At 49.3% G+C, this 16,529-nt stretch overlaps 9 protein-coding genes across 13 annotated transcripts; 4 read left to right on the top strand and 5 right to left on the bottom strand.

The window, feature by feature from the left end:
- The first annotated feature begins 33 nt into the window (after positions 1 to 33).
- PPTG_13703 (hypothetical protein) lies at positions 34 to 1,709 on the top strand. 4 transcript variants are annotated; one of them, XM_008910077.1, is made up of 9 exons: positions 34 to 174; positions 241 to 311; positions 388 to 482; positions 548 to 639; positions 713 to 737; positions 799 to 948; positions 1,026 to 1,133; positions 1,209 to 1,292; positions 1,367 to 1,709. In XM_008910077.1, exons 1-9 carry the CDS (start codon positions 104 to 106, stop codon positions 1,406 to 1,408), a joined length of 738 nt encoding a protein of 245 aa, XP_008908325.1. In that variant the 5' UTR covers positions 34 to 103; the 3' UTR covers positions 1,409 to 1,709. The 4 variants fall into 4 exon arrangements, with proteins under 4 accessions (XP_008908325.1, XP_008908327.1, XP_008908324.1 ...); XM_008910079.1 differs by having other exon boundaries at positions 799 to 1,133; XM_008910076.1 differs by having other exon boundaries at positions 34 to 311.
- On the bottom strand, positions 1,562 to 3,137 carry PPTG_13702 (hypothetical protein). The gene is made up of 2 exons (XM_008910075.1): positions 2,635 to 3,137; positions 1,562 to 2,574 (listed from the first exon to the last, which is right to left on the bottom strand). The coding sequence occupies exons 1-2, from the start codon at positions 3,091 to 3,093 to the stop codon at positions 1,702 to 1,704; spliced, it is 1,332 nt and encodes a 443-aa protein (XP_008908323.1). The 5' UTR covers positions 3,094 to 3,137; the 3' UTR covers positions 1,562 to 1,701.
- Positions 3,138 to 3,661: 524 nt separating this feature from the next.
- On the bottom strand, positions 3,662 to 6,329 carry PPTG_13701. 2 transcript variants are annotated; one of them, XM_008910073.1, is made up of 3 exons: positions 6,242 to 6,329; positions 5,512 to 6,162; positions 3,662 to 5,446 (listed from the first exon to the last, which is right to left on the bottom strand). In XM_008910073.1, the coding sequence occupies exons 1-3, from the start codon at positions 6,242 to 6,244 to the stop codon at positions 4,004 to 4,006; spliced, it is 2,097 nt and encodes a 698-aa protein (XP_008908321.1). In that variant the 5' UTR covers positions 6,245 to 6,329; the 3' UTR covers positions 3,662 to 4,003. The 2 variants fall into 2 exon arrangements, with proteins under 2 accessions (XP_008908321.1, XP_008908322.1); XM_008910074.1 differs by having other exon boundaries at positions 5,512 to 6,329.
- On the top strand, positions 6,059 to 9,503 carry PPTG_13699 (hypothetical protein). The gene has a single exon (XM_008910070.1). The coding sequence runs from the start codon at positions 7,137 to 7,139 to the stop codon at positions 8,796 to 8,798; it is 1,662 nt and encodes a 553-aa protein (XP_008908318.1). The 5' UTR covers positions 6,059 to 7,136; the 3' UTR covers positions 8,799 to 9,503.
- On the bottom strand, positions 6,406 to 7,014 carry PPTG_23359 (hypothetical protein; the record flags this gene model as incomplete). Its single annotated transcript, XM_008910072.1, has 1 exon — positions 6,406 to 7,014. The coding sequence occupies one exon, from the start codon at positions 7,012 to 7,014 to the stop codon at positions 6,442 to 6,444; it is 573 nt and encodes a 190-aa protein (XP_008908320.1). The 3' UTR covers positions 6,406 to 6,441.
- PPTG_13698 (hypothetical protein) lies at positions 8,836 to 9,475 on the bottom strand (the record flags this gene model as incomplete). The annotated part of the gene is made up of 4 exons (XM_008910071.1): positions 8,836 to 8,909; positions 8,968 to 9,055; positions 9,118 to 9,211; positions 9,278 to 9,475. 4 exons carry the CDS (start codon positions 9,473 to 9,475, stop codon positions 8,870 to 8,872), a joined length of 420 nt encoding a protein of 139 aa, XP_008908319.1. The 3' UTR covers positions 8,836 to 8,869.
- Positions 9,504 to 9,552: 49 nt separating the features above from the next.
- Positions 9,553 to 10,656, bottom strand: PPTG_13697 (hypothetical protein). Its single transcript, XM_008910069.1, has 6 exons — positions 10,490 to 10,656; positions 10,329 to 10,407; positions 10,139 to 10,266; positions 10,019 to 10,068; positions 9,800 to 9,944; positions 9,553 to 9,723 (listed from the first exon to the last, which is right to left on the bottom strand). The coding sequence occupies exons 1-6, from the start codon at positions 10,571 to 10,573 to the stop codon at positions 9,637 to 9,639; spliced, it is 573 nt and encodes a 190-aa protein (XP_008908317.1). The 5' UTR covers positions 10,574 to 10,656; the 3' UTR covers positions 9,553 to 9,636.
- Positions 10,657 to 10,754: 98 nt separating this feature from the next.
- Positions 10,755 to 12,070, top strand: PPTG_13696 (hypothetical protein). Its single transcript, XM_008910068.1, has 6 exons — positions 10,755 to 10,784; positions 10,850 to 11,056; positions 11,114 to 11,231; positions 11,288 to 11,569; positions 11,637 to 11,793; positions 11,869 to 12,070. Exons 1-6 carry the CDS (start codon positions 10,766 to 10,768, stop codon positions 11,944 to 11,946), a joined length of 861 nt encoding a protein of 286 aa, XP_008908316.1. The 5' UTR covers positions 10,755 to 10,765; the 3' UTR covers positions 11,947 to 12,070.
- A 1,069-nt stretch (positions 12,071 to 13,139) lies between these two features.
- On the top strand, positions 13,140 to 14,876 carry PPTG_13695 (hypothetical protein; the record flags this gene model as incomplete). The annotated part of the gene is made up of 1 exon (XM_008910067.1): positions 13,140 to 14,876. The coding sequence occupies one exon, from the start codon at positions 13,140 to 13,142 to the stop codon at positions 14,874 to 14,876; it is 1,737 nt and encodes a 578-aa protein (XP_008908315.1).
- Positions 14,877 to 16,529: the final 1,653 nt, after the last annotated feature.

Here is a 16,529-nt window from a genome sequence, read left to right as displayed (position 1 = left end):
TGACTGTTTTTCACAAAAACCCAGGTTTTACACTTGATGTTCGTGTTTTATTGTGAATAAAACCCACGATAGTATAATTTGAAAGGAACAACTTATCAAGAAGATGGCGACTTCGCAGTCGCTTACGGGGCAGATGCGCGCTGCCACGCGCGAGATCCACAACGTCTCGGACAAGTACGGGCGTAGCTGCATACTGCGATGCGTGTTACGTAACAATGATTCGATTTCTGTGTCTTTTAGTCTAGTGAATCTGAAGTTGGTAGTGGCGCTGACGGACAAGCAGCTGTACGGCCGCGCGCTGATGCTCTTCTGTACGTTACGAGTGCACTTAAAGAGTGTTTTATATAGGTGACAATGCAGTTATTTAATGTACTCTAATGCTGCTAGACTACGTGTACGCGCAACTGGAGTCGGTCATCCTAGAGCACAAAGATCACGAAGCCTTTCGAGGTCTCTACGAGATTATCAACGTGATTGCCAGGGTCAGACTCTGATCGTTTGTTGATGAAAAAAAAAACGATAATAACATATGATGCTCTATCTGTAGGCTGACGGCATCGCCAAGGACCTTCGCTTCTACCTTGGTGAGGACTGGAGCACCAAGTACCAGCCAACTCAGGCCGTGCAAGACTACGTCAAGTGCGTTGAAAGATGCCGTTTAGTGTAATTGCGCTTGTTGGTTATTCATAAATGCTGCTATCTTTTGTTTTAGGCATTTGCAAGACCTGGAGAAGAAGGTAAAAGCTACCAGCGCAATGCTAATGCGAACAGAAGAGAGACTTATGGTTTGCGATGCAGGACCCGACCTTGGTGCTGCCGTACTGCTACCACATGTACATGGCGATGCTCGCGGGTGGGGCGATGATCAAGAAGTTGGTCAAGAGAAACTTTGCGCCGCCGGAGGGGGAGGGGCTCAACTGTTTTGCCTTCGACGTCAAAAGTAACAAGGTGACTTATGCGGCAAATACTCAGATTTGTTAGTTTATTTTATTGTCTGAATATTAACGTTGGTGTGTGTGCGGCAGGCTCTTCGTGACACGGTCAAGGAGAAAATTGATGCTGTATCTCACGACGAAGAGACCAAGAAGCTCATTCTCGCTGAGTCTATGACGTGCTTCAAGATGAACAACCAGGTAAGCAGTGAGGAAGTGGTAGCGTTTTCGAGTTTATTGCTGATTGTGTGGTTCTTGCTCGTACTGTTGTTGCAGGTTGTTCGAAGCCTCGACGGTGCAGGTAACCACGTGATGAAGTTTATCGTGAAATGGCTCGTCATCATCTCCCTCATCCTTGTGGTACGTGCAAGCTCTTATCTACACTCTTCATCCACAGTGTACGAGATTTCTTACACAATTTTTATTAAATGCAGACGTTTTACGCCGTGCTGCCCTATCTCATCCGCCGAAACTAGTGCAGTCTTGTCACATTTTGAAATTACTTGTTGATTTCCATTCTGCGTTGTGAACGCACCTCTCACCCCATTTATTAGGCAATAACGTCTCAAAACCGAGTCATCTAGACACAAGTGGTTCTGCAACGCTAGTATTGTCGTGAACACATCGAATACTAAGTAAGAGGCATGAATTTTATTCAATTACGCAGTAGTCGAGGGAGGCTACTACTTCATGCATTTCTTTCGAAAGACTGTTGTCATTCTGTAAGATTATTTAAACAAAGAATCAAACTACAAAATGTCACTCGTGACTACCCCATGATCAGCTCTGTCGTCGATCCATTTTCAATGAACTCATTCTCCATGCGAAGCGCAACGTGTTGAAGAAGCTGCTGCACAGTGTTCGAGTCTATCTCGTCATTCAACGGTGCAAGCTTGAACTGAGCAAACCCGATCGAGGGTGGCTTCGTCACTGTCAGCGACGCTACTTGGTCCGAGAGATCATCAACTTCCCACGAGTCAGCAACATCGGCACTACCCGTTTGACTTGGCGGTGGAGGGTGCCGTTGTGTCTGGATGTTCAGGGCATTGCACAGACTTTCAGCGAGTTCTCCGCCCTCGCCTTTGCTCTGCTGGTCTACAAGGCCTATCCAACGTGCGAGTTCTTCCAAAGGAAAGCGATCCTGTTTGCCGAACCCCTTGTTGATCATATGCAGACTGCGAGTCCATATCTTCGAGTAGTGACGCAGTGAAGCCGCTCGTTCTAACACGGTCATAGCGTTAAACTCGACGAAAAACGCGTGAAAATTATCCGTCTGCAACGCCACAAACGCACGAAGCGCACGCTGCACCATCGGTAGTCCACGTAGCTTAGACGACAGCTTCAGCAGCAACCAGGCCACAGCTTGAGGCCTGTCAGCGTGTAGCAGTAGATCGTATGCCACAAACTCCCCTGCATCATTCAACTCGGGAACGTCCTCGTGATTTAATCCTGCTAACTCGTGCGTATTATACAGCACTTGCAACTGTGACAGAGCCGACGCTAGCTGTTCATCGTTCAGCTTGTCGCTCCAGTCCTGTTGATTCTTCACACACACCAACAATTGAGCCGACCGTAGTCCAGACAGCAGATAGAACCGTGCTATCTGTTGCAACGCCGTCACCAACGACGCGTCTTCAATCCTCTGCAACATTAACAAGTTTTAGATATTTTTCCAATATCCTTTAATATTAAAATACTATACCTGCACAGTAAAATCCTGCCGCACGCTGCGTATACGGTCGTTGACAAAGTGATAAACGGCCAGAAACTCTGCAGCTCGTGTTGATCCACGCTCTTCCCAAGCACCAAAGCCGCTCTGAGGCCAGAGCAGCACCGTCGTGAACAAGTGACGCAGAGTGCGCAGCAGCACTGGAGCTGGTCTTAGTTCCAGCGGGTCCCAGACATCGCGGCCTGCAGCTGCTCGACGGTATTTCTTCACGGGTACGAGCGCTGGAGCGTTTGCAAGTGGACGCTCGAAGCGACTGAGCTCCTGCGTTCGAGCACGTTCCGCTTCTTCTTTTGCGGGACATAAAGCGTGGCATTCACCACGAATAGGGCCTTGCTGGAGCGACACTGGAGCCGAAGGTAGGTCATTGCTGTGGCTGCCACGGCCTCGACCTCGGGGATACCCGCTTCCTCGTGGAACTCCCCTGCGTGGCATTTGGGAGGATTTATTCTTATTAAGGAGGCATTCAATGCCGTTGGAGCATTTATTCTTATTTAGGAGCCTTCAATGCCGTTGGATGGCATTCAGACGAAAAAAAGCCATTAAAAATTTAATGGGGTTTTTTCGTCAGAATACCATCCAAGCATTTTTTATTACGACCCAAAATTGGACTATTTTGAGTTGGTTCCGAATAACCCAAATAAACCATGCCGTTGGATGGCATTGAGACGAAAAAAAGCCATTAAAAATTTAATGGGTTTTTTTCGTCTGAATACCATCCCGGCCAATCCCCTTAACGGTTTTAAAAACCAATCAAAAGACCGTACAAACTAGAATGTGATATTATCCATAAAGAATATGAATACTACACATATTAAAATCGTATTATAATACAAGTAAGAAATAACAAAGTCGAACGGGGATACTAGAAATCTTAGCGTCTGTTGCAAGAGTAAGAAAAAATATTGTGCGATTGCTTTTGAGGTTCTAGACCTTGGGAATCACAAGACCAAAGACAATTATCACGAACGACTAGAAAACTTTCGCTTAGAACGATCGTGACGCATGATTCATGAGTACAACACAAGCAGAAGACAAGGCGCAAAAAGCGCTAGGTATTCTGTGAGTAGTTTGTTTCTTCATTTTTATTGGTCTCACATACAACAAAGCTCTTTCAAAATGCCAAATCGCAGCAGCCTCCTCCATAGTCAGCGCCGGCACAAATTAGAAAACTCCCCGTCGCTCTCACTACGTAACTGCTGCGCAATAGATTCTGCTGCCTCATTCTGTTCGCCACTTTCGACGGGTTTTCGATTTTCTGGAGTATGCTCGTTACAGCGCTCGGGTTAGCTGTGGTTTGCATGGGGCAGCTCTGCCCTCAACTTGATGGAGTCGCACAGTGTCATCACACCTTGGTTTTCTTCTTGGGAGGCGGCAAGCTGTCAAGAGCATCGAAGCTCAACTCCACCTTAGTGTCCTGTAAGTTGTCAAGATCACGGTACGACGTCGACACTTGGCGAGGATCCACCGGCAACTCGCTGTCAGGAACACGAGGCGGGCCAGACGGGGGGCCACGTGAAGGCGAGCGACCGTAGCCACCGCCGTTGTACCGAGGAGGCGAGCGCGGCGGACGATCAAAGGAACTCCGTCGCACCCGATCATCACGCATGGGAGGGCCACGACCCCGATAGCCGTCGTCACGGTAGAATCCTCGGCCTCCAAAGTCTCTCTCGGGTCGTCCACGGTAACCTCCGCCATTGCGGCCACCGTTGGATCCTCCTGCGCGTCCACCCAGCACAGCACCACCGGGCATACTGTTGCTAGTCTCAAGCGGAGGCATCGGGTGCTGTTCGTCCTCACGGTATTGCTCCCACATGTAGCTTTCGCCCACCTCAGCGATCTTGTCCACCACGAGCTCTGGGTGTTTGTTACGAATGTGCTTCTTCACAAAGTCCATGGCCTTGAACAGCTTCGTACACAGACGACAACGGTGTTTACCATCATCACTGGCCTTCTCTCCATAGTTCGAGTACGTGCTTTCCAGCGCAGCCTCCTCGCGAGCTTCAATCTCGTCCACCAGAGCACGTTCCTTAGCACGCTTAGTCTCCACGACCTCAGGTGCCAATTCCTTCAAGTACGCCTGCACCTTCTCATCCAACGCAGCGGCCCATCCACCGATAGCCTTCGCAGTCTCACCAGAAGGTCCTGAAGCTGTCGGTTCCTTTTCCCCTTCGGTGTTCGCAGCATCGTCCTTGTTCTCCGTCGTCAAAGCTTCGTCCTCTGGTTTCGCCGCAGCTTCCTGTCGAGCTTTTTCTTCCTCAATATCACGCGCCGAAGGCGGCGGACGGCAGAAGAGCGCGGGGTGAGCGTGCATGATGTCACCCATGTCGAGACACTGCACACCTGCATAATAAATATAGTGGTGTACGCGGCGCAAGTAGGCCACGACGACGTCCAGCTTCTGCTTATCACTCGAGTAGTTCTGCGTCACTTCTTCGGACGCCAACAAGGCCTCAATACCGAAACGCGCCAGTTTCTCTTCAGCGCCGTGGAATAGACGCGCGTCCAGCGCCTTAGCAAGAGCAAGAGACTGCTTAAAGTCGGCTGTTAAACGCTCAGGCACAGACAGATACGACGGGGTCTTGAGCGGTGCACGCGCGCGATGAGGAGACACCTGGAGACGGAACGGGGGGAACTGGGTGCCGTCTTCCACGAAGGTATTGTGGATCTTGGGCATGGCGTCACTGGCAGCGTCCGCGCTCTCGTAGATAATGTACGCCGAGCGGTCAAAGTCGAACGCGCTCTTCTTCACTGGATCCGACAGGTATAAGTGCACGAATGGCCCTCCCTGATGCAAAAAACATAAATCAGTACTCTACTATGCCATCTAGTAAATACAGTCAGTACACCTACGGCTTTCTTGATGGCTTCACTGAGTGTGCCAACGGGACACGCACAGGGTACACGACGCACGTACAGGACGCGCGCGCTGTTCTCGAGATCATTGGCAAAGTCTTCACCTAGCGGGTTGACGCCGTTCTCGGCGGGCGGCTGTTCGTCCAGGCAGATCTTGGCCGCGCCGGACCGCACGCGCTCGCCGAACTGTTTGGCTTCGTTTATTTGCTGCGTGGTCTTCTGCTTCTCCACGCGGTGACGCAGCGCCGGCGAGTAGCGTTCCTGTAGCCACTCGTCGCGCTTGTGCAGCTCGAAGAAGGCGCGCAACACACGCTGTACGTGCTTTTTCTTGTATTCCTCGTAGCGCTGCTGGTACACCTCGGGCGACGACTCGTCCGTTTGCCGCATCATCCACACTTTGTATGATACCAAGGGCTCAGGAAGAGAAGACGCGCGTGCGTCACGACGTGGAGGGCCCGACTCGTCGAAGCGCGGACCCGATTCCCAGTCCCCGCGACCACGACGCGGGCTGCGGCTACGACTGCGGCCACGTGGACCGCGGAATCGCATGTCGTAGTTGTCGCGGCTGTCGCTGCGGCGGCGGAAGTCGTCGCGCGGGCCGTACGGCCCATTCATGGGCGGGAAATCCTCACGCATTGGAGGCTCCGCCTGCGATTAATACGAGACGTTAAAGGCTGATGATGTGGTGTGGAAGGAGAGGGAGGTGTGGGGGCAAGCAGGGACGCACCATTGTGGGTCTTGTGTCCGGAAGGAAGCGATAAGCTCACGTACAAGAGCAAGAAGACTCTACTGCGACGTAGCTGGCGATTTGAAGACTGAGGCGTCTCCACCAAGTAGTAAGTGTACCGCATAAATGGTACGTGAAAATGGTACATGTACCTGTTATCAAATGTGAGAGGCAAGTTGAAGTGAATTGTATTAACGGGTTTAAATCTCGGCGGCGCCGCGGTTGGCAGCGGCCTTTTGGCTGCGTGGAGTGCCTACAGTCTCGCCAAAGGTGAAGTCTTCGGCAGGCGGGTCGCTGCTGCCGACAGGGATGGAGTCGGTTGTGAAGAGGATGTCAAACACGATGCACACGGACGCTAGGAACATGGTGACGATAGCGGCGACGATGTTGGTGCACTGGAACTCGCACACTTCCTGCAGCAAGATCTTGATGTCCTCGTCCACGCCTGAACACACTGACGTACCCACGGGAGCGGCTGCGACGGCCACGGCGGACCCGAACGTGAACATGAGCCACACTGAGTCGAAGATCACAAACGCTTGCGCCTTTGGTAGACGGAGTTTGCGGACGTCAAAGATCAGCACACGAACGGTAAACGTAATGACGACCAACGCTCCGATAGTTATGAGGAAGTACACCTGTGTGCCGGACCGGAACATCTCCTGTCCGTAGTCACAGCTCTTGATGCCACCGGAACCGGCCGTTCCTGTAGCGACCAACGCGAGGAGAATCGTCAGCAGACGGACTACCATCGGAATGCGTTCATGCACCATCTTGGCTCTTATATTGTGCCGGAGCAAGTGAGAAATCCTAGTGGTTTCTACGAGAAGAATGCGTGAATGAAGTCGATAGAACAACCCTCTCAAACATAGCTACCACCATAACTCCTGGCCTCATGCCACTAAGAATACACCACCGCTGCAACGCGATCCTACAAATTGCGCTTTGCAAGCGATATTCATGGGAAGAAGCGGCGCTTTCGACACACACACACTTCACTGGAACGAAGCCCCAAAATCGGAGTGATCTATTTGTGGGAAGAGTAAGGGACGATGTTGTGCTTCTACTACTTCAGGCGGCACCAAGCTCGCTGTGCCTGGTTCCGTGCCATCCCATCATGTCTACTCAACTGAGAAGCCTTCGAACGACTGGTTTGAGCGCGTTTAACCCCTCTCAACTCCCGGTTAATGAACGTCCTGAGTCCCTTTCGCAAAATGACGACGTGGCTTCTTCAGATGAGAGCGAAGATGACGATGATGAGAGCGATTATGAAGACAGCGATGACTCGGAAGAGGAAAGTGACGATGAACCGGTTCTTGGTCCTCTACAGCGTCTATCAAATGCACTGAGAATGAAACAGCAAGATATGCTCGCTAAGCGACGCCATCCAGTTCTTGAGTGGAAGGCAGCGGTTCAATGGCATGCCGAGAATGCAGCAGGTTGCATAGCAGCAGAGCAAGAAAGAAAGCGCCGTGGCGAAATAGCAATGGAAAAGGCAGCACGGCGTGAACGCAAAATGAAGCGCAAGGCTCAGCGCCATTTCACCAAGCTGAAAGAGACTGAGTTTCGTACACTTCTCGAGGAAAACAGTGTAGCAATCATCAAAAGCAAGAAGCGCACTGAACTACTGACACAGTTTTCCATTGAAAACCGCTCCATTGAGAAGCGAAAGCTTGCTGCTATTGCGGCTGCCAAGCGTGCAGACCAATTGTGCGAGGCTGCAGAGAAGATAGCGCAGGCGGAAAAGCGCGATGAAGAGGACAAACAAGTTACGCTGGACAAGCTACAACAGTGTATCGATGCCTCCGACGCAATGGGGAGACGATATGGTTTACTCCCAGCTATCAACACGCCTGCTGCATCACCACCAGGAGAGCAGGACGAGACGTCCACAGTGCTGATACTTCGGGTGAATAACACCCCACTCACCAACGATACGGAGTCAAGCCGTACTGCTCCCATGGGGGCAGCAAAGCGACAGTACTTTACGCTCAACTTGAAGCGATGCAAGCACGTTGAAGAGCTTCGAGGTGAGCGGATTGGTGATCGAGGGGCGAAAGAGTTAGCGCGATCATTGCTTACTGGGGCGTGTCCACGAGTACGCAGCATACATCTGGGATGGAACCTCGTCAAGTATCCTGGCATAGCGGCGCTAGCAGATTGTTTTACTCGCGGTGCCTGTGCGCAGCTACAAGAGCTTGACTTACGGTGCAACAATATCGACAGCAAGGCATTCGCAACTCTACTTACCGCTCTGGAAAAGGGAGCATTACCGGAGTTGCTTGACATCGAGCTCCAAGGTAATATACTGGGCGATGAGGGCGCTCGGGCACTTGCACACGCCTTTTTCAAAGGTACACTTCGCGCATTACGACGAATCGATGTTCGTCAGAACAGAATACGCAACGATGGCATTCTGGCACTCTGGAACGTGTTCACAGCACCTAATTTCAGAAGGTTCTGCCCCAAGCTTGAGCTTCTAGATATGAGTCGGAACGACACGCATGGATCTCTTACAAGATCGTTTTGTCCGTGTCCTCCCTATCTCACATTCTAGTAGTTCAGCGAGGGATAACATGTTGAAACAATGCAAGGTTTGGAAGGTTTGAATTGTAGTATGGAGAGCTTTCACATGAACGAGGTTGACGCGTTCTTGATCTCTTGCGTCCTGTAAAGGGTAAAGAAGTGAGTCAAGTAGCAGCGTTAATACAATGATGAATACGTACACACTACGAATGAAGAGCGCTTGGTTGATCGTTGACACGGATTCGGGTAAACGGAGTGTCGGCTTTTCAATCCCAAGATTTAGCAACGCTAAAAACCACAAGCAACAGGTTAAACTATCCAGGTAAAGGTAACAAGTTCAGGTTTACTACCTTGATCGTATTGCTCCGTGGTGATGAAGCCTTGGTCTTTGATGTCGAACGCAGCGAACATCACCTTGAGATCATTCTCTTCAAAGAAGGGCACCTATAAAGGGCAAGCATTATATTCTTTTGGCTGAATCCACAATATTCAGAGAGCTCGTAACCGTACGTGGCGTTGCTCCTGCTTCGCTTTTCGCATTTCATCGAGCTGCTGAATGAGGAATTCGCGAGGATTGGGCGGGCGGTGATAGAGGAGGAGCGTTCCCAGACCCTCAAAGAGTTCCTTGATACCGTGCGAAGCCATATACAACTCTGCTCGCACCTTCGGATCCTTCGTGTTGGCTGCAGGAGGTATCGCCGACGACATAGCTTTAAGGCGAGGTTTACTGGGGAGTTGCTAAAAAGCACTTGAATCGAACCGTCGCTAGTAAAAAAAAAAAAAAAAACAGCTTCAAATAACATTTAATCGCTCTCTATTATGCACGAACAACTCATCGCACACCGCTTTTACAGACTACGCGACGAGGATCACTTATTCTTAAACGGACTGTGGTCGGTATAGCACTGCTCAAACATCTTGTCGACTTCATCACGCGCTTCAGCAGGAAACATGGACTGCAACACAAAACCACCAGAATTCTGTCAATTTTCCAATTTGGTACATACCAACAGCACGAAAGGAGCAGCTTACACTTGTAGATCGTACAGCGTGTTCACGAACGCATCGTGCATTGAGCCAGCGTGCACTTTTCTGGAAGAACTCGACGTTTGGCAGCACAGTCTCGAGTAACTTCGCCTTTTGATAGCACTCGGACTCACGCGCAGACCGGATCTCACTACAACACAGAGTAACAAACAGTCAGTACCACATAACCAGTATGTTTAATGTTCCGATCGAGACGGTGTCCACCTGCAGGCCAAGATGTCCGACTTGGTGATGTCCATCTTGCGCACTGTAAACTGTAACAAAGAACATTTGTCAACACTGACGGAACATCTAAATTTCAATCTCGCCCATTTAACTACGTACATCGTAGGCGTGGATGAGTTCGTGTACCATGGTCTCCTCTACTTCCCGTGCTGAGTGTAGACGGTTGGCACAGAAGACGACGGTGGGTGGCGGTGCTGAGAAGAAGGCACGTGCGTTGCCCTCGGGCCCTGCAAATATGACTAAGCTTTAGTATTAATCGCTTTGACATCAATATCGACAAGCCACGCACCGTCGTCACGACATTCGAGACACACGAAGTCGATGGCGGGCACGGTGCTCTTGCCTTCACTGTGCTGTTGTGCCAGGAACTATAAAGTGTAAGATATGAGGTTGTTAGCACATCCTGAGCGGCCTAAAATCAAGTATGCGAGAACAATGCCGCTCGCCTGCCTTGTTGATGATGGTTACGATGTGCTGTGGCCGCCGCTGTTGCAGTGCCGTCTGCACCGCATCCTCACACTCGTACTGCTCCATTATATCTGTCGGTGCGTGCACAATTCGGAATCTTGGCTGTCCAAAACAAAGAGTCGCTCAGCTTACAAAACTGAAGAAGTTTATGACAAAAAACTCGGACAAATTAGTCCAGGGAAAAAACACAAATATTACGTCCACCACATCTTTTCAACTTCAATTTGAGATCGCGTCAACACTTTCGAATCTGCCACAATGCGCTTCGACCAACGCGGTATACAGCGCTCTACATCTTCGTTTTACCCGTTCTTCTTTCTCTAACGTCGTATTTGAGCACAGTGGCAATCATCACTGGCGCTGGTAATGGACTGGGCCGTGCCTACGCTGAATATCTGGGCAACTTAGGCGCCAATGTTCTTGTTAACGATCTTCAAGCGTCTGCAGCTGATGACGTTGTGCAGCGTCTTGGAGGGGGCAACAAAGCTCTAGCCAATTACAGCAGTGTCACTGAGGGGCACAAAGTAGTAGACGCAGCACTGGATAAATGTACGCACCGTTTTAACAGCGATAACTTGCCGAATGCTGACGCTGAGGACTAAACAGGGGGCCGCGTGGACATCCTCGTGAACAACGCGGGGATTATTCGGGACAGCTCATTCGCTAAAATGACACAAGAGCAGTGGGACGACGTGTACAAAGTGCATTTAGAAGGAACGATGAGGTGGGGCGGCCTATGGAGGATATTACCGGGTAGAATACTAACCTCGTGGTCCATAGGATGACCAAGGCATCGTGGGACGTCATGAGGGAGCAGGAATTCGGACGCATTGTGAACGTGGCGTCGGCTTCCGGGTTGTATGGGAATTTCGGACAGGCCAACTATTCGGCCATGAAGCTGGGTATTGCTGGACTTACATTCACGCTGTGTAAGGAAGGCTACAAGCGCAATATCATGGCGAACGTCGTGGCTCCATTGGCCAAGTCGCAGATGACCGACGGACTATTGGAGAAAGAGCTGAACGACAAACTGACGCCCGAGAGCGTCGCTGCTTTCGTTGCGTAAGATTTAGTACTACAGAATGGTGGCTTAGCTCTGACTAACGTGTAGCTGACGACCTGGCTGCAGATATTTGTGCCATGATAGCTGCGATCGGACGGGCAATGTGTACGAAGTGGGAGGTGGTTGGGTGGCTCAGGCGCGATGGCAACGATCGCGCGGTGTCGTATTCTCGAAAGATCAACTCACTCTCGAGAATATTGCAGCGCAACTGGATGAAATTGAGGTAATGGTGGTGTGTTGACTCCGCTGATCCACTGATAACTTTTGTTAACTGTGTCTTCCTACGTGGCTACTACAGGATTTTGAAGCTGAGCCGACGCATTATCCGAGAAGCCTGCAGGATACGATCGCCTACGTCCAGAGCATTCTCAAGTGAAAGACTCATCTTAGGGAATATTACGCACCTCGAATCCTTTGTACGAAAATCTTGCATTTTTTTGTTTATGCGTGTGTGGTGCCCGCTGTGCTTGCCATCAACAACAATTGCAGCAATCCTGCCCACCCTACTTCACCGTTTTACGGGAACCTAATGTTAACGTTGGTAGCAATGAATTGTCATGCAACACGTACAGCTGAAGACTTAAAATACCCACGACTATATCGCGACGATGAACAACAAGGCACGATCGAGCCGGATGCATGCAAGTGCGACGGCAAAGGCATCCAAATTATCTTCCTTATGGAAGTGTTCATGTGCATATTAAGCTGCGCTACACACTCGTTTATCGAGATCATAAACAGGGGATGAGACCAACGTAGACGCTAAATTGCCCTTCTATTTAGGTACTGTAGCTCCTTGAATTCAGCCCCCCCCCAAATCAAGATTTATTTTACAGCAAAGATAGCAGAACCTGGCCTGCTTCCTCGAGTAGCCTCCGGTAGTGCTACACGCAAGAGCATTCGTTCGATGTACGTGAGTGAGTTGGGGGCTTGGAGTATTACGTATTTGTACTGCACATGTAAACCGGCCAATCAAGATAGGTATATTTTTTTTAAGCTTACCTCTAAGCTGCTAGAAGAAAACAAATCTTGTAATTTTTAAATTTCAAGATTTTTTTTTTCTAGCAGTTCATGTATTAATAGATCGGACATCGATTACTTTCCGCTTGTGTTTGGACGGCCTTGCGGTCCTGTAGACTATTTTAATCCATGTGCATCACAATCGTTTTTCGTACCGAGATGAGCAGCACTGACAACCAAATCGCTACGTCCTACATTTTACTCATAGTTCAATGTTGCTTCCTGCCCCCTGGTGATGCTTTACAGTGACTATTTGGTTGTCATAACGTTGGAATGCCTCAAATTCGGCGTCCCCTTCGATCATCTCGACAAGAAAGTCCCGCCCATCCATACATTCTCGACGATCTGTCCCGCCTCATCGATGTGCATTCTGAAGTTGAAGATCGCGACTACAACGCCGGCAAAACCAACAATCGGACACATCAAGGAACTGAAATGGGGTGCCCCCGCTCAGCCATATCGAACCGCATCCTATCAGAACATGACATAACGCCATTTTCCATTTCCTCGGCTTAGGGGCTGCTCGTCGGCTCTTGCCATTCTGGGCTAATGAACTACGTGGTCACGTGGTATGCGTTGCTATCTCTGTTCGTTATGGTTTCTTCATCCACACCAGAATTCGGATTCCACAGTATTTCCACACCAACTGCAGCAGCTTCCAACCCAGTTACTTCACAACACTCCAACTATTCTACATCGAATACTACAGATCCGACCTCTTCAAGCGTATCCGGTTCAGCGTCGGGGTCCACAAATCCGAGACAGATTACGATCAACTCGGCAACAACAGCAGTTAGTACATTCAAGTCAACCTACACGAACTGGGTTGGTCCAGTGAAAAGACCATCGGACACAGCGTGCTATCGCGAGGCACATATTGGTAAAACGTGTCCACTGGGGTTTAACAGCAAATGGGACACATGTTGGGCGCAATGTCCGATGGAATTCCCGGTCAAGTGTGGCATGGAATGCATCCGACAGAACGACGACTGTAAGCTCGAGATCGTGACCAAGACTGCGTATGCGTTTCAATCCGTGATGGCTATGTCGCTCTTTAATGTATATGGAGAGTTCAAGTTGATGGCGAAAGCTGTTCGAACTGCTTTCAGGTGCGCTAAAGAGATGGCAAATTTGGTCAAGCATCTGAGCAAATTCGTCCGCAATATCATGGTAACTGACCCACAAACCACTCAAGAGAAAGCGCTGGATGTCTTGTACCAGACGGACAACGTGGTCTTTGATATTCCAGTCACGGTCGCAGAATGTATGGGAATCGTCGTTAAAGCTGACCCCATCAGATTTTACGACAAGATCACAAACACTGGCGAGCTGATCCTGAGGCAAGTTATGGCCGATAAAGAGTCAATCCTCGAGAGTTGGGACTCGTTCAAAAACTTCATGAAGAAAATTGCGCTTGGAGAGTCAATCTCAGATTTGAAAAGCTCCGAAATCACGTCGCTAGAGCGAGCGATGAAGTCCAATTCAACCTGTGGCCACGACATGAAGCGCATCGCCGACCGCGCCTGGATGACTGTCTTATCTCTTCGAAACCAAAACCCCCAAATGTCAGAGAATGAACTTCGCGTCTACATGAGCAAATCGAATCTTGTGTTGAACGATATCCCGGTGGCTACGAACAATTGCATGGAGGAATTGATTGCAGAATCGGGTGAAGCCAAAGCTTATCAAATTCGAAACACGTTACGAACAACGTTAGGAGTTATCGTTGAGGATCTTATCAAGTCCGGGACAAGCAATAACGGCACGTATCTGACCGCTGAGCACTACGCGTACAAGATTGCTGACAAGGCTGCTTCTTTCTATGGTGTTTGGGATATCAAGGGCATCGGCAATATGATTGGAGAATTCCTCCAGACAATTTGCGGACCGACGAAGTTTATCGGTGAAATTGACGATGGCCCTGCCAATAGTTCGCTAGGATTGAAAACGGATGGCAAGGCGTTCAACAGAAGTTCAGGAATCTGGACCAAGGAAGGCGATGGGACTGTCACTTTGATGTTCCAGAGTAGCGATACGAAAGACGTGACTGTGAATATCCACTCCGGTGGCGGCAAAATCGACGAGGTGGATGTATCAAGAGGTAGTTCTGCGACTTGGACCTCTAATGTGACAACTTTGGGAGGAAAAACGTTGTATTTGGATCGCTGGCGACCAGGCCTGTTGGGTCTTCCTGGCACAGGAGGTGGATCCTTGGTGCTTTGGATTCCCCAGTCTACTGAAAGCGGTGGCCACTTGGATCTGAAAGTAATGTTAAATGTTAGTTAGATGCGGCGAGATGCCATACTACAAAGTGAGACGAGAAGAGAATATGCGATAGATGCATGTGATAGAATAGAAAAGGATACTGGTTTAAAAACCTAAATTAAATATTTTGTAATAGCGTGAGGCCACATTGAATACACTCATTCGTGACACGAGCTTAAGTTCTTTGCATATTAAATGATAGTGTAGTGCATTACGGTTTTGATCATTATTATCATTTGAACGCTCAGCAAGTTTTTTTTTCTTCCACTAGCAAACCTAGTGCATTTTCTTTTGACAGGAGCCAAAAGGTAGTACAAACACGTTAAATAGCTTAGAGCTTGCCTACATTTGCCACGAGGTGAACTGTGTTGAAATACCGTGACAAACAGCTTGCAAAAATGCATAAATAGGGAAAATTTGCATTTGCTCAGCAGACTTTGCTGGTACATGTAATACGGGAGTTCAACGATGAGCAAGTCCGGCTTTTGCAGTGATGAGCTTCGATCCTACACTGCTGGACAAAGTGGACCTCCGATCTCGAGGAAATTGAACGTGCACCGCTTCAAGTTCATGAAACTGGTTTCTATATGAAAGAGTTAAGTCGGAGTTACATGTAAAAATACATCGACCTCTATTAACATAATTAAAACTGTTATCATGGTCGGCACAAATCCTCGTTCGCGCGCGCGCATACAGCATAAGCACCCAAAGAAGACTTGGGTTAAGTGTTTTTCTCAAAGTGAGAATCTGACGAAGCACCAGTGTTTACGTGTACGGGACCACCAGAAACAGGATAGCTTGGCCTTCGTGCACTTAGCGACCCTCTATGAGGGATGGTCCTGAGCCGGGTTAATGTCATGTCGCCAGTCGACACGGCAAGAAAGGACTATCGAGCTCATAACGATCTGCTCTGTCTCATCCTTGTGCTGTTCCTCGACAGTACCGCAGCCCACAAACCGGTTCACTATCGGTAATCGGTTCACAGACAGAGAATTTCTATGCTTATCTTGAAGTTTCTATTTAATTTCTAAATGATTGGCTCTGAGGCTATCCGAGCACTAAAAGCACGGTAACACAATAATCTCACTACTTTTTTTTCTCTCTCTCTACAAGCTTCTATATGTTCTGTTTTCTTCCTAATCTGCGCCAAGTCGTACCCATTCCACGACACATGTCACGGTCTACGGCTAGAAGGAGGTCGCGCCATTCTCGCGGACTGCATCCAGAAGGTCTGCTCAATACAGGGACAACGAGCTACATCCGGCAAGACAGGACAAGAGGAGCAGACGTCGGCGTTCCACGTCTAGAGTGGGACTTGGATGAAGGGAATGGAGAAGTACCTCGCAGTGGACCGCTGCGTGGAAAAGGTTCAAGGACAGGTAAGGAGTCTCTAGGTCGGAAGTAGGGGCTCAGTCGTGTTTTTCCTTCTTAAACAAGAAGCATTCGGAATTCATTAAGTTACTCTAAGAGTTATTGCGTTAGTTCTCGTTCCTACGTCGGCCTGATAGATACACGACCCCGACACTAAGGAGGAGGACCGCGACACACAGGTAAACTAGTTGATCAACGGAACGATCAAAGCGCGATATCCTCGATCATGACGCGCCATAAAATGTTAGCCGTACCAAAGCCCCTTTTCACACGCCAGCACTATTACGACTTCCAGTTTATCGT

The sequence above is a fragment of the Phytophthora parasitica genome (genome assembly GCF_000247585.1).
Source record: "Phytophthora parasitica INRA-310 unplaced genomic scaffold supercont2.36, whole genome shotgun sequence".
Lineage (NCBI taxonomy): Eukaryota > Oomycota > Peronosporomycetes > Peronosporales > Peronosporaceae > Phytophthora > Phytophthora nicotianae.
Note: the sequence above shows the minus strand (reverse complement) of the source record. Positions and strands in the feature narration are given on the sequence as shown.

Excerpts from the sequence above, each read along its gene's own strand:
- PPTG_13703 (XM_008910076.1), top strand. The coding sequence starts at position 104 with ATGGCGACTTCGCAGTCGCTTACGGGGCAGATGCGCGCTGCCACGCGC. Across the intron at positions 483-547 it reads TTATCAACGTGATTGCCAGG|GCTGACGGCATCGCCAAGGA; the intron begins GTCAGACTCTGA and ends CTCTATCTGTAG. Across the intron at positions 738-798 it reads TGCAAGACCTGGAGAAGAAG|GACCCGACCTTGGTGCTGCC; the intron begins GTAAAAGCTACC and ends TTTGCGATGCAG.
- PPTG_13702 (XM_008910075.1), bottom strand. The coding sequence starts at position 3,093 with ATGCCACGCAGGGGAGTTCCACGAGGAAGCGGGTATCCCCGAGGTCGA. Across the intron at positions 2,575-2,634 it reads GGCAGGATTTTACTGTGCAG|AGGATTGAAGACGCGTCGTT; the intron begins GTATAGTATTTT and ends TTAATGTTGCAG.
- PPTG_13701 (XM_008910073.1), bottom strand. Across the intron at positions 5,447-5,511 it reads GTGAAGCCATCAAGAAAGCC|GGAGGGCCATTCGTGCACTT; the intron begins GTAGGTGTACTG and ends TTTTTGCATCAG.
- PPTG_13699 (XM_008910070.1), top strand. The coding sequence starts at position 7,137 with ATGCCACTAAGAATACACCACCGCTGCAACGCGATCCTACAAATTGCG.
- PPTG_13697 (XM_008910069.1), bottom strand. The coding sequence starts at position 10,573 with ATGGAGCAGTACGAGTGTGAGGATGCGGTGCAGACGGCACTGCAACAG. Across the intron at positions 10,408-10,489 it reads TCGTAACCATCATCAACAAG|TTCCTGGCACAACAGCACAG; the intron begins GCAGGCGAGCGG and ends TACACTTTATAG. Across the intron at positions 10,267-10,328 it reads TCTCGAATGTCGTGACGACG|GGCCCGAGGGCAACGCACGT; the intron begins GTGCGTGGCTTG and ends TCATATTTGCAG.
- PPTG_13696 (XM_008910068.1), top strand. Across the intron at positions 11,570-11,636 it reads AGCGTCGCTGCTTTCGTTGC|ATATTTGTGCCATGATAGCT; the intron begins GTAAGATTTAGT and ends ACCTGGCTGCAG. Across the intron at positions 11,794-11,868 it reads CGCAACTGGATGAAATTGAG|GATTTTGAAGCTGAGCCGAC; the intron begins GTAATGGTGGTG and ends TGGCTACTACAG.